We start from the raw sequence: 16,410 nt of genomic DNA on the forward strand, positions 1-16,410 counted from the left end.
AATAAATTAAGATTATTTTTGGGGTATTATTGTTTTTAATTGTTTTGAAGCTAGCTTTATTAATTATTTTCTTGAAATTCAATTTACTATTTGAAAATTGGAACTCTCGCTTCTCCCATGGAACATGCCAAGCCACCCAAGATTCACCTCTCTTTTCCACCTGAAAAATCTCAAACTAGAAAGCTTACCAAAATTTTCCATCACCAATCTTTATTCAACTCGAACCATCAGTACACTACATCACACAATCATGACATACTACTATCCCAAGTTCAAACCAAACAAAGCCACACATATCAGAGACCTTCCCAAAATTCAGGGCCCGAAATTTTGCAGTCTCTTCAAAAAACATCAGCTGTGCCATCAAGCCTGGAGGTGCCTACGGCGTTTTCCCAATATCTTCCCACTGAGATGGCCGCTGTTCGCCTCCTCATTTCGTTCCTCGTCTTCTCCGTTTCTTTCGCTATAGATGATGATGACTACCTCATCGAATTTAAAAAGAAGTTGATGAATTCTTCCTCCCTGGATTCAACCTGGATCAAAGGGACCAATCCGTGTGACAATAAGAAGCAATGGCTTGGCGTAGATTGCAGCGAAACCGGTCATACGAGTGTGTCGGGCTTGTTTCTTATGAATCTTGGCCTCTCTGGTGATGCTGGGAACATTGATATTGGATCTTTGGCGAATCTTCAAGATCTTCGAGCTCTCAGTTTGGAGAACAATAGCTTCTCAGGTCCAATGCCTGAATTCAATCGGCTGAATAAGTTGAAGGCCATTTTCTTGGCAGGGAATCAGTTTTCCGGGGAGATAGCTTCAGATTTCTTTATTAAATTGGGGAATCTCAAGAAAGTGGAGCTCGGACGAAACAAGTTCTCTGGTAAAATCCCTGATTCTTTAGGAAAACTGGAGACTCTCATAGCTCTAATGCTAAATAACAATGAGTTTTCAGGGCCTGTCCCTGAATTAGCACAAAAATCATTGCAGATACTCGATCTTTCCAACAACAAACTACAAGGAGAGATCCCTCAAAGCATGTCGAAATTTAAAGCCACGGCCTTTGAAGGAAATCCCGACCTCTGTGGCTCTATCGTTTCGAGGCAATGTAAAGTTCAAGATTCATCACCAGCCCCTGGTGAAACTAAAGAATCCGGTTCGAGTGCCAAATGGATCGTCCTTGGCATAGTGGCTGCTCTTTTGTTGGCGACCATCGTCATCAGAGCCCGGAAAAAGGACGACAATTTTCGGGTCCTTGGAAAAGAGTCTCTTGACGAAGAAGTGCAGATCCACACACCTAGCAGCAACATGAGGAGTCTGAGCTCTAGCAGGAAAGGAAGAAACACGGATAACAACTCGAGTGGCCGCGGTTCCTCCAGAATACACTCACACAGCGGGAAATCTGCGAGCGATCTTGTGGTGATCAATGAAGAGAGAGGGATGTTCGGATTGTCTGATTTGATGAAGGCTTCGGCAGAGGTTCTTGGAAATGGTGGCATGGGGTCGGCCTACAAAGCCGTCATGGCCAACGGATTGTCTGTTGTGGTGAAACGATTGAGAGAAATGAATAAGTTCAGTAGAGATGAATTCGACGCGGAGATCAGGAAGCTTGGAAGCCCCAGGCACCCCAATATATTACCACCATTGGCGTATCACTACAGGAAAGAAGAAAAACTTTTAGTGTCTGAATTTGTTCCCAAAGGCAGCCTTATGTTTCTGTTGCATGGACAGCAGGGTAATGTGTTTTGATATATACTTCATTCTCGAATCTTGAAAGATATCCCCAGATTTTGAACGAATCATGGCATTAATCATCATAAATTGAATACATTAATTCACCATTTCTAGTATTGTTAACATTTTTCCACTACATTTTTCCGCAAACCGGCCTTGCCGTTTGCTGAGCTGAAAATGCTCTGACATTCGAGTGTCATGTCATGGTTTCAGGCAACGGTAGCAGCGACGAGCTGAATTGGCCGACGCGACTGAGAATCATCAAGGGAATAGCAGAGGGGCTTGGATTCCTTCACACGGAATTCGCAAACCAGGACCTGCCACACGGGAATCTAAAGTCCAGCAACATACTTCTGTCATCAAGCTACGACCCTTTGCTAACAGATTACGGGCTGCATGCTTTAATCAGCAGCACCCCATCTGCGCAAGCCCTCATCGCCTACAGCTCCCCGGAGGCTGTCCTGTATCAGCAAATATCCCCGAAAAGCGACGTCTACTGCCTAGGAATAGTCATTCTTGAAATCATGACAGGGAAATTCCCTTCTCAGTACAATCCAAAGGGTGGCACTGATGTGGTGCAATGGGTGAATCAAGCCATTGCCGAGGACAGAATCAGGGAATTGATTGACCCGGAGATTGGAAACGCGTCAAGTTCCGTCGACCAGATGGAGAAGATACTGTACATTGCAGCAGCTTGCATAGAAAATGACCATAGTAAGAGGATTGAAATGAGGGAAGCTGTAAGGAATATAGGAGAGGTACAAGTTTGAGGCTTTTTTTTCCCCCTCCACAATGGTGTTCTCACCTGGATGAATCGGACACACCGCGAAATGCCTACGACATGTGCAAGATTCATACGAAACTTACATGATCCGATGATAATTAACCGATCGAATGTCCCCAAGTCATCAATGGTAAATGTAGTTTTTGTGTAGAAGTGTTGCTGCTTTTTTCTAGATTAGGAAAGTAATCTATAGGATTGGTGGTTGAACCCCATTTTTGTGGTTTTTTTTTTAAAAGAAAGCACAGAAAATAGATTGGACATTCATTTTTGTGAATATTGTTCCTTGATTTGGCTTTTGATTGATCAATGTAGAAGTTTGGGAGTTCAACATGTTTGCCACTTGATGAAATTCGATTCCGTACAAAATTCATTTCTTTAGCACTTTTTCTAGAACATCTCAAAATGCGACCATGAGGCAAGGAATTAAACTATTATATAGTTAAAATTGCATATATCACACCTGTTAAATTTCGAGTTTGTTAATAACTTTTTATGAAATTTTTTTAAACTAATAACCTCCTGTGATTCAAAATTTGTAGCATACACACCTTTTTTAGTTAAAAAATGACAAAAATACCCTTACTTAAATAAATAATTAAATTAATTTTGTTTTATAATTCTATATTTAATTGAGTAAAATAATCAAATTTTATTTAAATAACTATAAAAATTATATATAATTATTTTATCATAATATTTGTCATACGATATATATTTTAATATTAAATTGTATTATAACATTAAGGGCATTTTAGTCATTTTTTAGCCAGAAGGGAGTGTATGCTACAGATTTAAAATCATAAGAGGATTCTAGCTCAAAAAATTTATATAGAGGGTTATCAACAAACACGCGATTTCACAGGATTGATATATGTCATTTATCCTATTATATATGACTGCCTGGTTTGACTTTTGACCATTGAAATCGAATATTGTAGTTCTATATTATTTACAAATCAATTTTCCAAGTATGTAATTCTTGATATTGGCATAGATTAATAAATGTTAAATAAAATTTTATGTGAAAAAAATTAAGAGTTTTATGTGAAATGCTTTAAGCTAAGCTCGTAAACTTTTTGAAAAAAAATAGAAAAGCTCTAAAAATAATTTTTTAATTTTTTTTTTCCCGAAACATCTCATAGTGGATATTATTATGAACATAGAGGGCTGAGTTTGGAGTGGCGATCGAAGTTAACCAAGATTTCTGCTGGATTATTGTTGCCCCCATCCATATTGATATTGTACAGCAAATGAATCGATTCGCGGTGGCGAAACGGCTGCTGCCGGCGTTAGGCCAGCGGATCAACCGCTTTCAAAATTCAACGCCTATACTCACAAATCCAACGCTGTTTTCTACTGCTGCAGGATCTGAAACCGTTCCCAATCAAAACCCTAACCCGTTCACTTCATCGTCGACGTCGGGCGGCGCGCGGGAGAGTGGTGCGAGGAAGGCTTCGCGTCCTAAAGATCACTGGCAGAATGAGCAGGCTCGTGTTCTTCATGCCTCCCTTGGCCACGTGGTCCATTCCTTTCCTTCAATTCTTCTTCTTTTTTTTTTTCTTTTTTTTTATTTGTTAATTGTGTTTTGTAGGATACGAAAATGGATTATTTGGGTCGTGATTTTAGTGAATTAAATTAAACTTGGACTGGAATAACTTTAGTTAAATTATGAGTGGAATTGTATGCATTCCCATCTCTGATTTCATATGAACGCAGCCTAACGTAGCTCAATGTTTTAAAGCTGTTTCTCGAGTCTTTAAATCGATGATGTAACTAATCGATTAAATTAGTCCTTTTTCTTGGTAGAATAGAATTGGAGTGACAGCATAAGCGAAATTACTTTCTGCAAATTGTAATGGTGACTTGCGATATTTTGTCAGATAAGATTAGGATGGACTGATGCAGCCATGATTGCGGGAGCGAGAGATGTTGGTGTGTCACCTTCTATTGTCGGTTCTTTTCCTCGGAAAGAAGCTTCTCTAGTAGAGGTATGGATGTGTAACCTTTATATTTATGTTTAATTGGGTGTTAGAACAACGCCTAAACAGAATGGATTTGTTACCAGGATACTGGATCTATCTTTTTTATGCTCATTGTGGATCCGTAATATTTCTATATATTCAATGCTCATAGTTCTTAGGCCATGGAGAGACACGTTTTCTGTGGATCGGTTTTATATACACTGGTTGATCAATGCTCTTTTATTTATTTGCTTCAGTTTTTCATGGATGATTGTCTGCAAAGGCTAATTAACGTAATTGAGACAAACACTGAATTGGAAAGCTTAATTCCCAGTCAACGGGTTTCAAAGCTCGTCAGAATTCGATTAGAGATGCAGGCTCCCTATATTTCAAAATGGCCCCAAGCACTTAGCATACAGGTTAACATTGTTGTCTCTCCAAGCTTTATCGAGATGCTTGTCCAAGTAAATCCTTAATACGATGAATTGTAGGCACAACCCTTGAATATTTCTGCGAGCTTCAAGCAGCGAGTGACGCTTGTTGATGAAATTTGGCATGCTGCTGGGGATAAGGCTGTTGACATTGATTGGTATGTTAAGCGCACGGTCCTTGGTGGGATATACTCCACAACTGAACTATACATGCTTACCGATACTTCCCCAGGTTAGCATTGAGATTTGATTTCTTTTCCTTGCGTGATTCAGATGCTATTTTTCGCGTCTCGATGAAGCTTGTGATATTTTTTTCCTTCTGTTCTCACGTGCTAGCTAATTCCATGTTGTACTTGGCATTAACATTCTATGCACTCAAGCAAGCTTTTCTTGTAACACAACGTGGTTCATTATACTTTTCTCTTTGTCAATACAATTCCCTTTTCTCGTTGAGATGCATTTTCGTGCAATTTGCCCTGTGTGGAGGAGTCCCAACTGTCATGAAGCTTACCATGTAGGCCTAACATGTTTATGCACAGCTGCATTAGAATAGCTTGATTGGCAGATAATATCATTTAAGTAGTGTCGTTCCTCTCTGTTTTGTGCACAAAGACTTGTTCACTTGTCATGCCATGTATACAGATTTTCAGAATACATGGGCTTTCTTGGATGGACGAATTAAAGATGCATTTGATCTGAAAAACACTGTTCAGGAGGTAACCATATTGTCTCCTTTTCATTGCTTCTTTGTTCGCTTGTACTTTTTACATGTACATAAGTTATAATACATTAGCGTCATGTCAATGAAATAATCTCACTGAATTTCCATGACATGAAATTTTCATCCCAACGCGTTTAAAGACTTGCGAATTTGCAGGCTAAGTATCTGGCTGAAGCGGTGGGCGCTGGAATGGGCAGCTCCTTGCAAGGATTTGTGAAGAGTGTGTTTCAGTCTTGAGTACTTCAACAGGGTGTAACAAGAATGATCACGACATTATCATCATATGTCATCTATAGACACAGCTTATTTTAAATGGCTCTAAGCTTCTACAATAAACTCTTCAATAAGCTCTTGCAAATACTACCTACAATGAAGCGAATCAATGTCTTTAGAATAAATTCATCCATATCAAACTATCAAATCTGACAAAATACAAGTTAAGCCCTACATTAAGTTTTTGGTTTCATGTCTTTTATTCCTCTCAAGAGCACACCAAATTTTTCTGAAAATAATGAAAAATTAGCCACAAAAGGACGTCGTTTCGAACTTATTTTCACAGAGAAGCAAGAGGCCAGAAGTGATCTCAATTTCTATTTATCCGTGCAACAAAATGCAGGATTTTTGCATCTCACAAAAATCATCTAATCATCTAATGTCTTATTATTTATCACGTCAATAATATATCGTTAATCACGTCTATGCTGAAAAATATGAATTGTTGGACGCACGATTTAAAAAATATGAATAATTGGATGCACGATTTATATATTAAACTTAATACGATCTCGTTAACCCCCATAATTGAGTAAACTTTTCTATTATTTCCTTGAAGTTTTTATGGAAACATAATTTTTAAAATTTTATATTTTAACAATATATATCACAAACTCTTTAAAAAAAAAAGAAAGAAACTATTGAAACTCAACATAATCTAGTCCACTACTGGATCGAATCAGAGTTCACAAAGATGAATTCTGCGGCGGCGACTACATCAGAGATCGTGGCAAAATTGAATCTGAAGCCTCATCCTGAAGGTGGGTTTTACTCGGAAACGTTCAGAGACTCTTCAGTCACACTCTCCAGATCTCATCTTCCCTCTCGATGTAAGTCTTCAACAATTTGTCTGCATTTCAGTTGTTCTGTTGCAGGTCATGAATCTTTTGTTTCAATTTGGTTTGAATATGCTATGAACTGGATCATAACTTGATAAATATTTACTTTCTTTTAGTGGGATCTATTTTCTTGATCCAATATGGCTGCAAATTGTTTCTATTTAAAAATGTTTTTTTAATAGAAAATTGATACAAGCTGAAATGGTGTTTGATGAAATGCATCCTTTTACTTCAGATGTTGTCCTTCTTTAGCTCGAGATTAAGATCCTAGAATTTTGGCCGCTGATAAATCTTGTGACTTTTTCTGTTTCAATTTGTTGTCGGTTTCCAGTGTATTAAATGTATTTATATGTTTCTTTCTTCTTGGAGTAGATGATACTTCATTCAACAATTTTTGTGCTGCTATCAGCTTAATTATTCCGCCATATTCTCATTTATTCTTCAGAATTCGTAGGCAAACGACATACTTCATACATGCACAACTTTTTTTTCGACTGATAACTTTTTAGTTACCGAACTTTTACTTCAAAATTTCATGCTGCAATGCTACCCTGGATTTATCTTTGTGCCCCAGTTCTTACTCTGTTTTGGTAATATTTCACGTGCAGATAAGGTAGACCGACCTGTTAGCACATGCATCTACTTCTTGGTGCCTTCTGGAAGCGTTTCTCAACTCCATCGCATTCCATGTGCAGAAACCTGGCATTTTTACTCCGGAGAACCTTTAACGGTCATCTTCTTTCTTATCATTTTGCAAAATTGTGAATTAGAGAAACTGCTTTTGATTATTATTATTATTATTTGATTACTATGAGTCGGATAATGTACATTGTTTCTTCTTTAATGGATATAACTAGAAATAACAATTCAAGGAAACTAGCAAAATTAGAGCGCGTTGTCGTGTATCTTGCACGATCCGTCACATTTCTTTCCTCGAATTGATCTCTTGTTAATTTGTGCATTGTTAATTTGAAATAGCTGTATCTTAGCTCTCAAGTTTCATATTTTCTCGGACATGCTATTTTGCAAGTGTCTTTGCATGAATCCCAATTTGACTCCAGGTATTCGAATTGAATGAAACTGATGGGAGTGCAAAATTAACATGCCTTGGACCTGATGTTCTTTCGGAGAATCAATCAGTTCAGTATTCAGTGCCTCCCAATGTCTGGTTTGGTTCATTTCCAACCAAGGACATTGATGTTGACATTTCCTCCGACACGGTAGTAAAACAATCGCCAAGGGATCCAGAGAAGCACTTTTCGCTTGTTGGATGCACATGTGCGCCTGCCTTCCAATTTGATGATTTTGAGATGGCAAATCGTTCAGAACTCATTTCACGTTTTCCGAAGTACGAGTCCCTCATTTCTTTGCTCACCTTTCCTGACTAAATACTATGTTATTCTGTATGTATACCTCGACGCACTTTATATGTCAGTGGATAAAGTTTATCTTTGGGAACTCGGAATTTTACTTATTTGTTAAGAGTGTACTTGTATATCTAAACCATTGTCATATGCCTTGGGTGCATGGTGTTATTTGTATCTTTTGTCTTGCAAATATAAACCTTTTTTTATAGATTTGAATTGCTGTGTTTTTTGAAAACAAAAGAATTAGATAAGTTGCAGCTATTTTAAGATTTCTTTCAAGCATGACGCAATGCAGTCCTTAATGGTGGTAATTACAGACGGCATAAAGTACCATTTATGTTTTGTTATGCGGTGGATTAGTTACCATTTCTTGATCTAGTTGGTTAAAATTTATTGATGAAGTGGATTGGAGCTTAGCATTGAGCTAGATTACATTTCTTCCCTCTCTTGAGGATTAGTGGATTTCTGGTCCACACTTTGTATTTTATTTACGTTCTTTTTTAATAATATTAGTGTTTCTGATAAAAAAAAAATTATTGATGAAGTAGAATTTATGATTCACGTCAAACAAATTCTAAATATTGCTTCCTGATGAGATTGTATCTTTTAATTTACTGAAACATAAGTCAATATGAATGTTCAAGGCCATGTTTGATGTTACATATCGGTTAATCTAACAATGAAATTAGCCATTTGAAATTTTGAATCGAAAATAAATTTCAACTACCCTGTTGGATAAAGAATGAAGAGTGTAAACTCTACTGTATTGGGCATCAGATTTTCTTGGTCGGTTCGTTTTCTTTAGAGTTGGGAACAGATGCAAGAGGAAATTTATGCTCCATTACAAGAATGAAGTAGGAAAAATGAAGTTAGTAATGTGGTTAATATTTATGAGTATAATAGCTACTTGGGCTGACTAATTAATCCCCATATGCCTTAGAGATTTGAAAGATGAATGGTATTTCTCTAGGTACTAATGTGATGAAACTTGGTCAGATGAATCGGGAGAGTTCTTTGTGAAAATTATTCTTGTCTCGTTGAACCTCTTCTGCTGGCTTCTATTTTCTCTAGGTGAGAAATCTTGCTAGTGGAGCTAATTGTAAGTAAATCACAGTATGCTGACACCTACTATGACAAGATGCCAGAAATCGTTGAATACTTTATGGTATTTCTAACTCATCATTACTGTTCAAAATCAATTCAAAAACTTAGTTTTTTTGAAATCGAAACCATATGCAATTTAGGAGGCAGGGAGTTAAAGTATTTCACTTTATTGTTAACTATGAAGAAATACAGTTCAAAGAATAAGGCAAGCATGCTAAATTGACATACTCTTGAGCTTTTAACACAAAACATGACAAACGATACGTGCGTCCCCTAGAGTACGATACATCAACTTTTGAAACTCATGTGATGAAAATGACGATAACATGTATGCTGGCCCACGTCTCCTGACATCTATTCTTAATCAATAGAAGATAACACTAGTATTTGCCTCCTCAGTCCAAATGATATCTTGAATTTTATATTCAAGTAATGTGTGAATTGTATTTTATTCCTATGTCTAACACCTCAATGTCATAGTTCATGAGAATACAATACAATTCACCATTGTGTGTAGTACAACTGTAGAATAAATAGATAATGTTGAAGCATCTTGGTACCCGAATGTTTCTTATTGATGGAGACAACACCAATTGCATTTCCAGATGGTATCCCGAATGTTCCTTATAGCACGAGACAACACAGATTACATCTCCAGAATAATATCTACAATCCATAGAAATTGTGGAATTAACTTACAGCAAGATATGAAAGCAGTGAAAATGTAATAATTTATAGTTCATGTTGCAAAAAAAGTACATGTATTTTCCACGATATTCTTCGCAAAATTATGTTGTATGCTTACATTCTGTGTCTGTTTTGACCCATTTGCTTCCATCAGTGGCCTCTTTTGGCTCTTCACCATCACTGTATTCCTCGTGCATATCCAGGTATTTCTTCGGCTTCGCCTTTGGGCTAGACTTTCGAGGGTAGACCCTTCTATTCAGGATGGTCCTTAAAATCTGTTCATAGATAGGAAAAAGATTGACCAATGTTTTGTACTTCAAACAGAGTAGACACTCAAAATCTGGAAGTGAATGGTGCACGATTATGATGCTAGAATGTGTTGGTTTTTCTGTGAACATTGGCTTATCATTTAGTTTTAGAATGTACCTTATCCATTCTTGAATTAGCCAATCTAGGCCCTGTGATTGGATCCCTCAAACCGGGAGTGAGCACAGATCCACCTCTACACAGGAATGCCTTCTTAAGAAGAAAAGACAATGACCTTTTACCAATGACATTTCGTTTGTTCTCCAACCTAATATTGTTTCCTTCCCTGTCATGATCTGAGCTCGAGGTTTGTTGGAGGCGGGAATTTTTCCTTTCTGGCCCGCTATTCGTCGACTTGTTGCTAATTTTGTCACCTTTTAGTAAACTTTCCAAGAATTTCTCCAGCGAGACATAATGCTTTTCCAACTCCCCAGAAAAACTGGAATCAGTGGAAATATGTTGATTGAGTATTGTTCTCAACTGTTTATCAGTTTCTCGGGAATCTTCTGGTGTAATATGTTCCACGAGATCTGAACTTATCGGTAAACTTAAGCTCCCGTGAATATTTGACTTGTCTGAATCTTTAACATTGTTATTTCCAAAAGTCCCAATAGCAAGTAAAGCATTTGGCCAATCATTGAATTCTTCTCTGCATTGTTGAGGTATCATATGTTCTGCATTGACGAGACATTGGAATAAGCTTAAATCACACATTTTTCAATCTTCTTTGATTCATTTGCAATGTTATCGAAGCTAGGTCTTAAAATTATCTTGCATGCAATGCATTGATTTGAGGAACACTTAACATTTTGCTTAGTTCCTGGTTCAAAGTCTATGTGAGAACAGACACTTACCATTTGTCGTCCCTGATTCTCGACTTGGTCGATGATGGCCCCCTTTGTTTCGCAGCAAACCAAAGATCTAAACCGATAAGCACAACCATATTAATCCATGAAATCCAAGACTGATACACCGAGAAACAACTTTTAGAATTGAAGATACCTTCATTTGTCGACGGGGACTCCAGGTACTCTTTCAAGAACTTGAGAATGTTGGGTACAATTTAAGGTATATTTGGAGAGATGTTGTGTATTCTCCTCAAATGCATTGGCTATGAGGAAACTGAGCTTCGTAAGTTTTATATACGGAAAAGATGGTGGTGGGGTAGTGAAAAACTTTAGTTCAAGTTCCAAAATAATTCCTAATCTTTGTTATCTTTTCTTTATGATTTAGTGGCATTTTACAATCCCCCATGGATCGTAAGCACAAATAGCTGTACTTGTAGCTTTTTTAATACATATAAATCAAGAAAATCTCGACCCTTTGGGTTAATACAAAATAAAGAATTCTCAACGTTTTTCAACATCTATCTATTCACGAGTGACTAAGATCACATTCATTTGATGAGTACTTGTTGCTATATATATTGTGTTTCAAATATTGAGATAAAACAAATATAAGTGAAGGTTTGATAATATTTCTTGATAAAAAGAAATAAGGTGGATAAACCTATTTTAAATGCTCGAAAATTGATTGATTTAATTAAACGTACGTATTCATCACTACATAATGAATATCTTCAACGGACAACGGGAATATGCCATCAAATAGTATTGTTATCAAAATATGCTTTTATGTAAACATTAATATGAAAACACTAATTTGAAATTGATTAATATATATATATATATATATATATATATATATTATATATATATATATATATATATATATATATATATATATATATCTTTTTTTCAGGGGTAAATTGATTAATATGTTGGTAACATGCTCTCAATCCTATCATTGGGATAATATCCTACGATAGATAAATTATGTGAATATCCTAAGATAGATAAATTATGTGATCCGTTTATGATCATGGGATACATATTTGAAATATTATTCTAAAAAGCAAAAAGGTCGAATTAACCCATGATTTAATGTCTGCAGGACGTTGTGTACACGTTTTTATGTTTGATTTTGACTTTTCAGAATTGGGAATTTGGGAACGAAAAATTTATGCAATCATCCAACTTTAATTTACAACCTCATGAATTTGGTTTTGAGGTTGGTCTTGTCCTAATCATTTTCCTTTTTACTGTGCTGAATCAATCCAATTTTAACTACAGAAATCCTCTACACATTATTACCTAACCATGTTCTGAAAACTATGTCACACAAGTCCCACTTTCTTGCTTATTTTATAGAGAATTATTTCATGGGAGCAGATGAACAATGTATAATATAATTTTGTAATGGATTAATTAAAATATTTTTTTTCTTTTTAAAAATTATATATAGTGGTGAAATGGGGAATGGGGTTACTTTCCGAGTTGAAATAGAATGACAATAAAAGGGGTACATATATTAGGTATATAATTGTGGGCACTAAAACTACATGAAATCAAAATACATAAGGAATCTTAATTTGGCTGCCCAAAGAAAACCCATAAATAGAGTAAATTAAAGTTAACCCAATCCCAATTTGTACAATGGAGTTTCGATCTCCCATATCACAATTTTACAAAACAATTAGTTTGTTCCGGAAACAATAAATTTACCGTCGTCTCGGATCATAAATGACACAAAATCGTATATATCTCGAGTATTTTAGTAATTACACATGTATATAATATATATTGAAACAATAATCAAACAATTGCTAAGTATATAATTACAAAATAAAGATCGATGTAGAAATTTCTAGTTGTGCTGGATCGATCGACATTTGAAGAATCCAACAAAGGAAACAATCCATACAAAGCTCAGCTAAGCAAACACTCCACATGTTCTAATACAGTCCCCGTAGACCCAATTCCCTGAATTCACCTACCCCCATTTCCCCATTTTGCATTATTATCTTCTCCAAAAATATCTTTAATAATATTATATATTATCATATGTATACGGGGCCTAATTATTTATTTTAATTAAACCCCATAAAACTTTAAATTAAATTAAATCCATGGGGTGTTCATGCACGTGAACTCGACGATCGATCACGAATTATATATATATGTGGGATTGGATTGCCTAATCACTCAAATTTAGCTGGCTGCCACCGTGTACTCAACTATTGAGTTGGTTGCCACAATGCATGAGATTGCATGGAAGATATATCAAGATGTTGCCGTAGAGAATTACGTACAGGTGGTTTGTAACAAAACAAGTACTGGTTTTAACTACCACTGGTGTTCCAAAATCAGATGATATATAAAGGCAAAAGATGATAGTTGTGAAGCAGAGAAGAGAGTTCATTCTTGAGAAGTGGCCGAGCTCTCCATACGGTCGAGGAAAATAGAATTCCATCAGGCTTCGTTTGGATGGAAGTATTTCAAATTAATAGATTTCAAATGCACTTTTGTTGTTTAGAAAAGTAGCACCTCAAACATCAAATCTATTTTTTTTTAATATTTATATGATAATTCATGATAGTTACTATGAATTTTAAGTTCTAATTTAAAATCCAATTAAGGAATTAAGATCACTGACAAGTCCATAGCCATGACCCATGATCGAGACTACCAATGGGTCTGGTTGTAGTTCGGCCTATAAAATATAAATTAAATAACTCGTGGAGATGTGTACAGCATTCTGATTTCCAAATGTTATGATCTATATTTTATGTTAAATTAAAATATCATTATATAATATATATAATGCGATTTCAAACCAGTATCTTGATCTATTTTAATCAATATACATATGTACGTGCAAGGGTAGAATTTATTCAATCAATTATTAGTGTAACATATAGAAGTTACATCAATCACATCATACGTACTCTACCAAGAAAATGAAACCAGGGTGTCTACTATAGTTTCTGCATTGCCCCAAATAATGGATCCAAATCCGCTTCTAAATTGCCCTGAATCCGCATCCTTTTCCAACACAAATGTAGCTGTATAACGTCTCTTATCGCCAACTTTCGGGAATACAAGTCTGCTCGGCTTAACATCCACCGAAACAGCCGGCGGCGACGTCATGATCGCCTGATAAACCGATCCTTCCGGCCCTACATTCGTCAGCTCCCGGGTATAACGTACGACCCGAGACTTATCGAAAGCAACGACGATAGTCGGGTAATTGAGCTGGCCCGGGTCATGGAATCTTTTTCCACTACACGTGACATTAGGACGTCGGGTGATTGTCTCGATTGCATGCATGGAGAGGTTCAAAGAGCAAAGAAAAGCGACGTAATCTTCGGCGGTGGCATCGTACACGAGGCCGGGGGAGAGGGCCCTTTTCGGGTCGACGTGGCCGGCTCCGAAAGCCCAAGGAGTAGAAGGAGTGAGGTTGAATGAATCGAGAAGAATATTGGAACCAGTGTTGTCGATCCTGTAAGCAGTGGTGAGGAGGGCTGATTTGATGGCGCTTGGGCTCCAACTTGGGTGTGCTGCTTTTAACAAAGCTGATATTCCGCTTACGTGCGGGCAAGCCATGGATGTGCCTGTAAAATTTTCAACCATGCATGCATGATCATGTATAATCTTAAATCCATTGATATATATTAATCAATTTGGTTCGAGTGGAACGTACAGTAGAATTATATTATACGTACCATATATGATGTTGAATGGAGTCTTTCGAGTGTCTGTCTCCAGATCATCAGAGGGCGGCGCAGCCCCGGACCAGGCCGCCAAGATACTAACTCCCGGAGCAATCAAATCGGGCTTCAATATTTGCGGTGAGAACAAATTGGGGCCCTTTGAACTGAACCATGCCACCATTGGCGACGGCTTAACGTTCACCACAGTGCCGCCGAAGCTCAGCACCGCCGTGGGGTTGTGGTGTGTTTTCACGTAATGTCTTATCTTCTCGCCAGCTTTCAATCCAACTGCCACAGTCGGCAATATGTAGCTTTCCGGAATCGGTTCCGCGGCGCTTCTCTTTACGTTTGCAAGAATCACCCCCAAACCACCGGCAGCCTTCAGTGCCACGCCCAGATTTACCCCTCCGCCACCGTAGATATCGCATAGCACCACTTTCCCACGTACATCTTTGGATTCCAACGACTGGGCATCGCAAAAATTGCTTGAGCTGTTGGTATCTGTGAAGTAAACGAGTTCCACTTCCTTCTTCCCCATCCCTTCTCCGCTGTACAGCGACACCCCTTTGTACTTTTGTCCATTTCCTAAGGTTGCGAAAGCTGGGAAATCTCTGTCTATTGTTCCAGCACCTACGGTCAAAATCCATGGGGCAGCATTCCCGACTGAACCTTGTACGGGCCCATCATTTCCTGCTGCACACGACACTAAAATTCCCTTTTCCATTGCTGCAAAAGCTCCTATGGCGATTACGTCGACGTCATAAGGCCGAGGTCCGCCCCCCAGAGATAGAGATAATATGTCAACTCCATCATGAATCGCGCTATCCATTGCAGCAAGGACGTCAGCCGTAGAGCAACCGTAGTGTTTCCAGCAAACTTTATAAACCGCCAACCTGGCACGAGTCGCCATGCCACGGGCTATTCCTGTAGCATAGCCGTATAGAGAGGCGTTCCCCACTTCAAACCCGGCTATAGTGCTTGCAGTATGCGTTCCATGGCCTTCCATGTCGCGTGGAGACTGAGATTCCACATCCTTATAATTTTTTGCAGATAACATCATGTCATGAATCCCTTTGGAGAAGAATCTAGCTCCAATGACCTTGTTGTTGCAGTGTATTTTGGGATCAAAGTCAGGCGCAGATTCACACTCGCCGCGCCACTTTGCGGGTGGACCAGACATATCTTTAGTGAAGGACTTGGATTCAGGCCAAAAACCGGAGTCCAAAACCCCGATGATTACGTTTTCTGAGGCCCGATTGATTTTCTCCAGGCTAAGCCCCATGCTCCGGCCGAAATCAGGATCCATTAATCCAAGAAACTTGGTAGATCGAGTTGTGTGCAGAGTGTAAACTATGTCCTCGTACACTCCCAGAACGTAATCCAATCGGCGGAGGGCGGCAACTTCCTCCGAGTCCAGTGTGGCGGCGAAGCCATGGTAAGCGGCGTCGTAGGTATACAGGAGGGAATCCAGGGACCGCAAATGATCGGCGTACCATTCAGCGTGGGAGGAATACGACACAGGCTTTTGGTGGTATTTCACACGTACAATGTATGTTTTCTTAGCTGCGTCTGAGAGCACAAACAATTGGAGACTAAAAACAGTGACTAAATCAAAGATCAGTGACTTCAAAGACATGATTATCGATCGATCAGGGAA

General features: G+C 37.9%; 5 protein-coding genes across 5 annotated transcripts; 3 read left to right on the plus strand and 2 right to left on the minus strand.

The window, feature by feature from the left end:
- Window positions 1-319: 319 nt before the first annotated feature.
- LOC140884058 (pollen receptor-like kinase 3) lies at window positions 320-2,865 on the plus strand. Its single transcript, XM_073290723.1, has 2 exons — window positions 320-1,729; window positions 1,942-2,865. The coding sequence occupies exons 1-2, from the start codon at window positions 412-414 to the stop codon at window positions 2,496-2,498; spliced, it is 1,875 nt and encodes a 624-aa protein (XP_073146824.1). The 5' UTR covers window positions 320-411; the 3' UTR covers window positions 2,499-2,865.
- A 771-nt stretch (window positions 2,866-3,636) lies between these two features.
- On the plus strand, window positions 3,637-6,036 carry LOC140883271 (uncharacterized). The gene is made up of 6 exons (XM_073289674.1): window positions 3,637-4,032; window positions 4,393-4,500; window positions 4,731-4,892; window positions 4,965-5,136; window positions 5,547-5,620; window positions 5,782-6,036. The coding sequence occupies exons 1-6, from the start codon at window positions 3,763-3,765 to the stop codon at window positions 5,860-5,862; spliced, it is 867 nt and encodes a 288-aa protein (XP_073145775.1). The 5' UTR covers window positions 3,637-3,762; the 3' UTR covers window positions 5,863-6,036.
- A 488-nt stretch (window positions 6,037-6,524) lies between these two features.
- On the plus strand, window positions 6,525-8,320 carry LOC140884669 (uncharacterized). Its single transcript, XM_073291499.1, has 3 exons — window positions 6,525-6,728; window positions 7,346-7,467; window positions 7,799-8,320. The coding sequence occupies exons 1-3, from the start codon at window positions 6,593-6,595 to the stop codon at window positions 8,123-8,125; spliced, it is 585 nt and encodes a 194-aa protein (XP_073147600.1). The 5' UTR covers window positions 6,525-6,592; the 3' UTR covers window positions 8,126-8,320.
- A 1,292-nt stretch (window positions 8,321-9,612) lies between these two features.
- LOC140885170 (protein NEGATIVE GRAVITROPIC RESPONSE OF ROOTS) lies at window positions 9,613-11,446 on the minus strand. The gene is made up of 5 exons (XM_073292120.1): window positions 11,204-11,446; window positions 11,056-11,122; window positions 10,322-10,875; window positions 10,014-10,170; window positions 9,613-9,874 (listed from the first exon to the last, which is right to left on the minus strand). The coding sequence occupies exons 1-5, from the start codon at window positions 11,207-11,209 to the stop codon at window positions 9,855-9,857; spliced, it is 804 nt and encodes a 267-aa protein (XP_073148221.1). The 5' UTR covers window positions 11,210-11,446; the 3' UTR covers window positions 9,613-9,854.
- A 2,476-nt stretch (window positions 11,447-13,922) lies between these two features.
- On the minus strand, window positions 13,923-16,410 carry LOC140884185 (subtilisin-like protease SBT1.8). Its single transcript, XM_073290851.1, has 2 exons — window positions 14,766-16,410; window positions 13,923-14,654 (listed from the first exon to the last, which is right to left on the minus strand). Exons 1-2 carry the CDS (start codon window positions 16,387-16,389, stop codon window positions 13,990-13,992), a joined length of 2,289 nt encoding a protein of 762 aa, XP_073146952.1. The 5' UTR covers window positions 16,390-16,410; the 3' UTR covers window positions 13,923-13,989.

This window comes from Henckelia pumila, chromosome 2 (assembly GCF_033568475.1).
Source record: "Henckelia pumila isolate YLH828 chromosome 2, ASM3356847v2, whole genome shotgun sequence".
Classification (NCBI taxonomy): domain Eukaryota; kingdom Viridiplantae; phylum Streptophyta; class Magnoliopsida; order Lamiales; family Gesneriaceae; genus Henckelia; species Henckelia pumila.

What these genes read in the sequence shown, in the direction of transcription:
- LOC140884058 (XM_073290723.1), top strand. Translation starts at nt 412, where the DNA reads ATGGCCGCTGTTCGCCTCCTCATTTCGTTCCTCGTCTTCTCCGTTTCT. An exon ending in TCTGTTGCATGGACAGCAGG is followed by an intron (nt 1,730 to 1,941) that starts GTAATGTGTTTT and finishes TCATGGTTTCAG; the next exon opens with GCAACGGTAGCAGCGACGAG.
- LOC140883271 (XM_073289674.1), top strand. Translation starts at nt 3,763, where the DNA reads ATGAATCGATTCGCGGTGGCGAAACGGCTGCTGCCGGCGTTAGGCCAG. An exon ending in AAGAAGCTTCTCTAGTAGAG is followed by an intron (nt 4,501 to 4,730) that starts GTATGGATGTGT and finishes TATTTGCTTCAG; the next exon opens with TTTTTCATGGATGATTGTCT. An exon ending in TGAAAAACACTGTTCAGGAG is followed by an intron (nt 5,621 to 5,781) that starts GTAACCATATTG and finishes GCGAATTTGCAG; the next exon opens with GCTAAGTATCTGGCTGAAGC.
- LOC140884669 (XM_073291499.1), top strand. Translation starts at nt 6,593, where the DNA reads ATGAATTCTGCGGCGGCGACTACATCAGAGATCGTGGCAAAATTGAAT. An exon ending in ATCTCATCTTCCCTCTCGAT is followed by an intron (nt 6,729 to 7,345) that starts GTAAGTCTTCAA and finishes TTTCACGTGCAG; the next exon opens with ATAAGGTAGACCGACCTGTT. An exon ending in ACTCCGGAGAACCTTTAACG is followed by an intron (nt 7,468 to 7,798) that starts GTCATCTTCTTT and finishes ATTTGACTCCAG; the next exon opens with GTATTCGAATTGAATGAAAC.
- LOC140885170 (XM_073292120.1), bottom strand. An exon ending in CTAATTCAAGAATGGATAAG is followed by an intron (nt 10,171 to 10,321) that starts GTACATTCTAAA and finishes ATCTATGAACAG; the next exon opens with ATTTTAAGGACCATCCTGAA. An exon ending in GGTCAAAACAGACACAGAAT is followed by an intron (nt 9,875 to 10,013) that starts GTAAGCATACAA and finishes TATGGATTGTAG; the next exon opens with ATATTATTCTGGAGATGTAA.
- LOC140884185 (XM_073290851.1), bottom strand. Translation starts at nt 16,389, where the DNA reads ATGTCTTTGAAGTCACTGATCTTTGATTTAGTCACTGTTTTTAGTCTC. An exon ending in TCCATTCAACATCATATATG is followed by an intron (nt 14,655 to 14,765) that starts GTACGTATAATA and finishes AAAATTTTACAG; the next exon opens with GCACATCCATGGCTTGCCCG.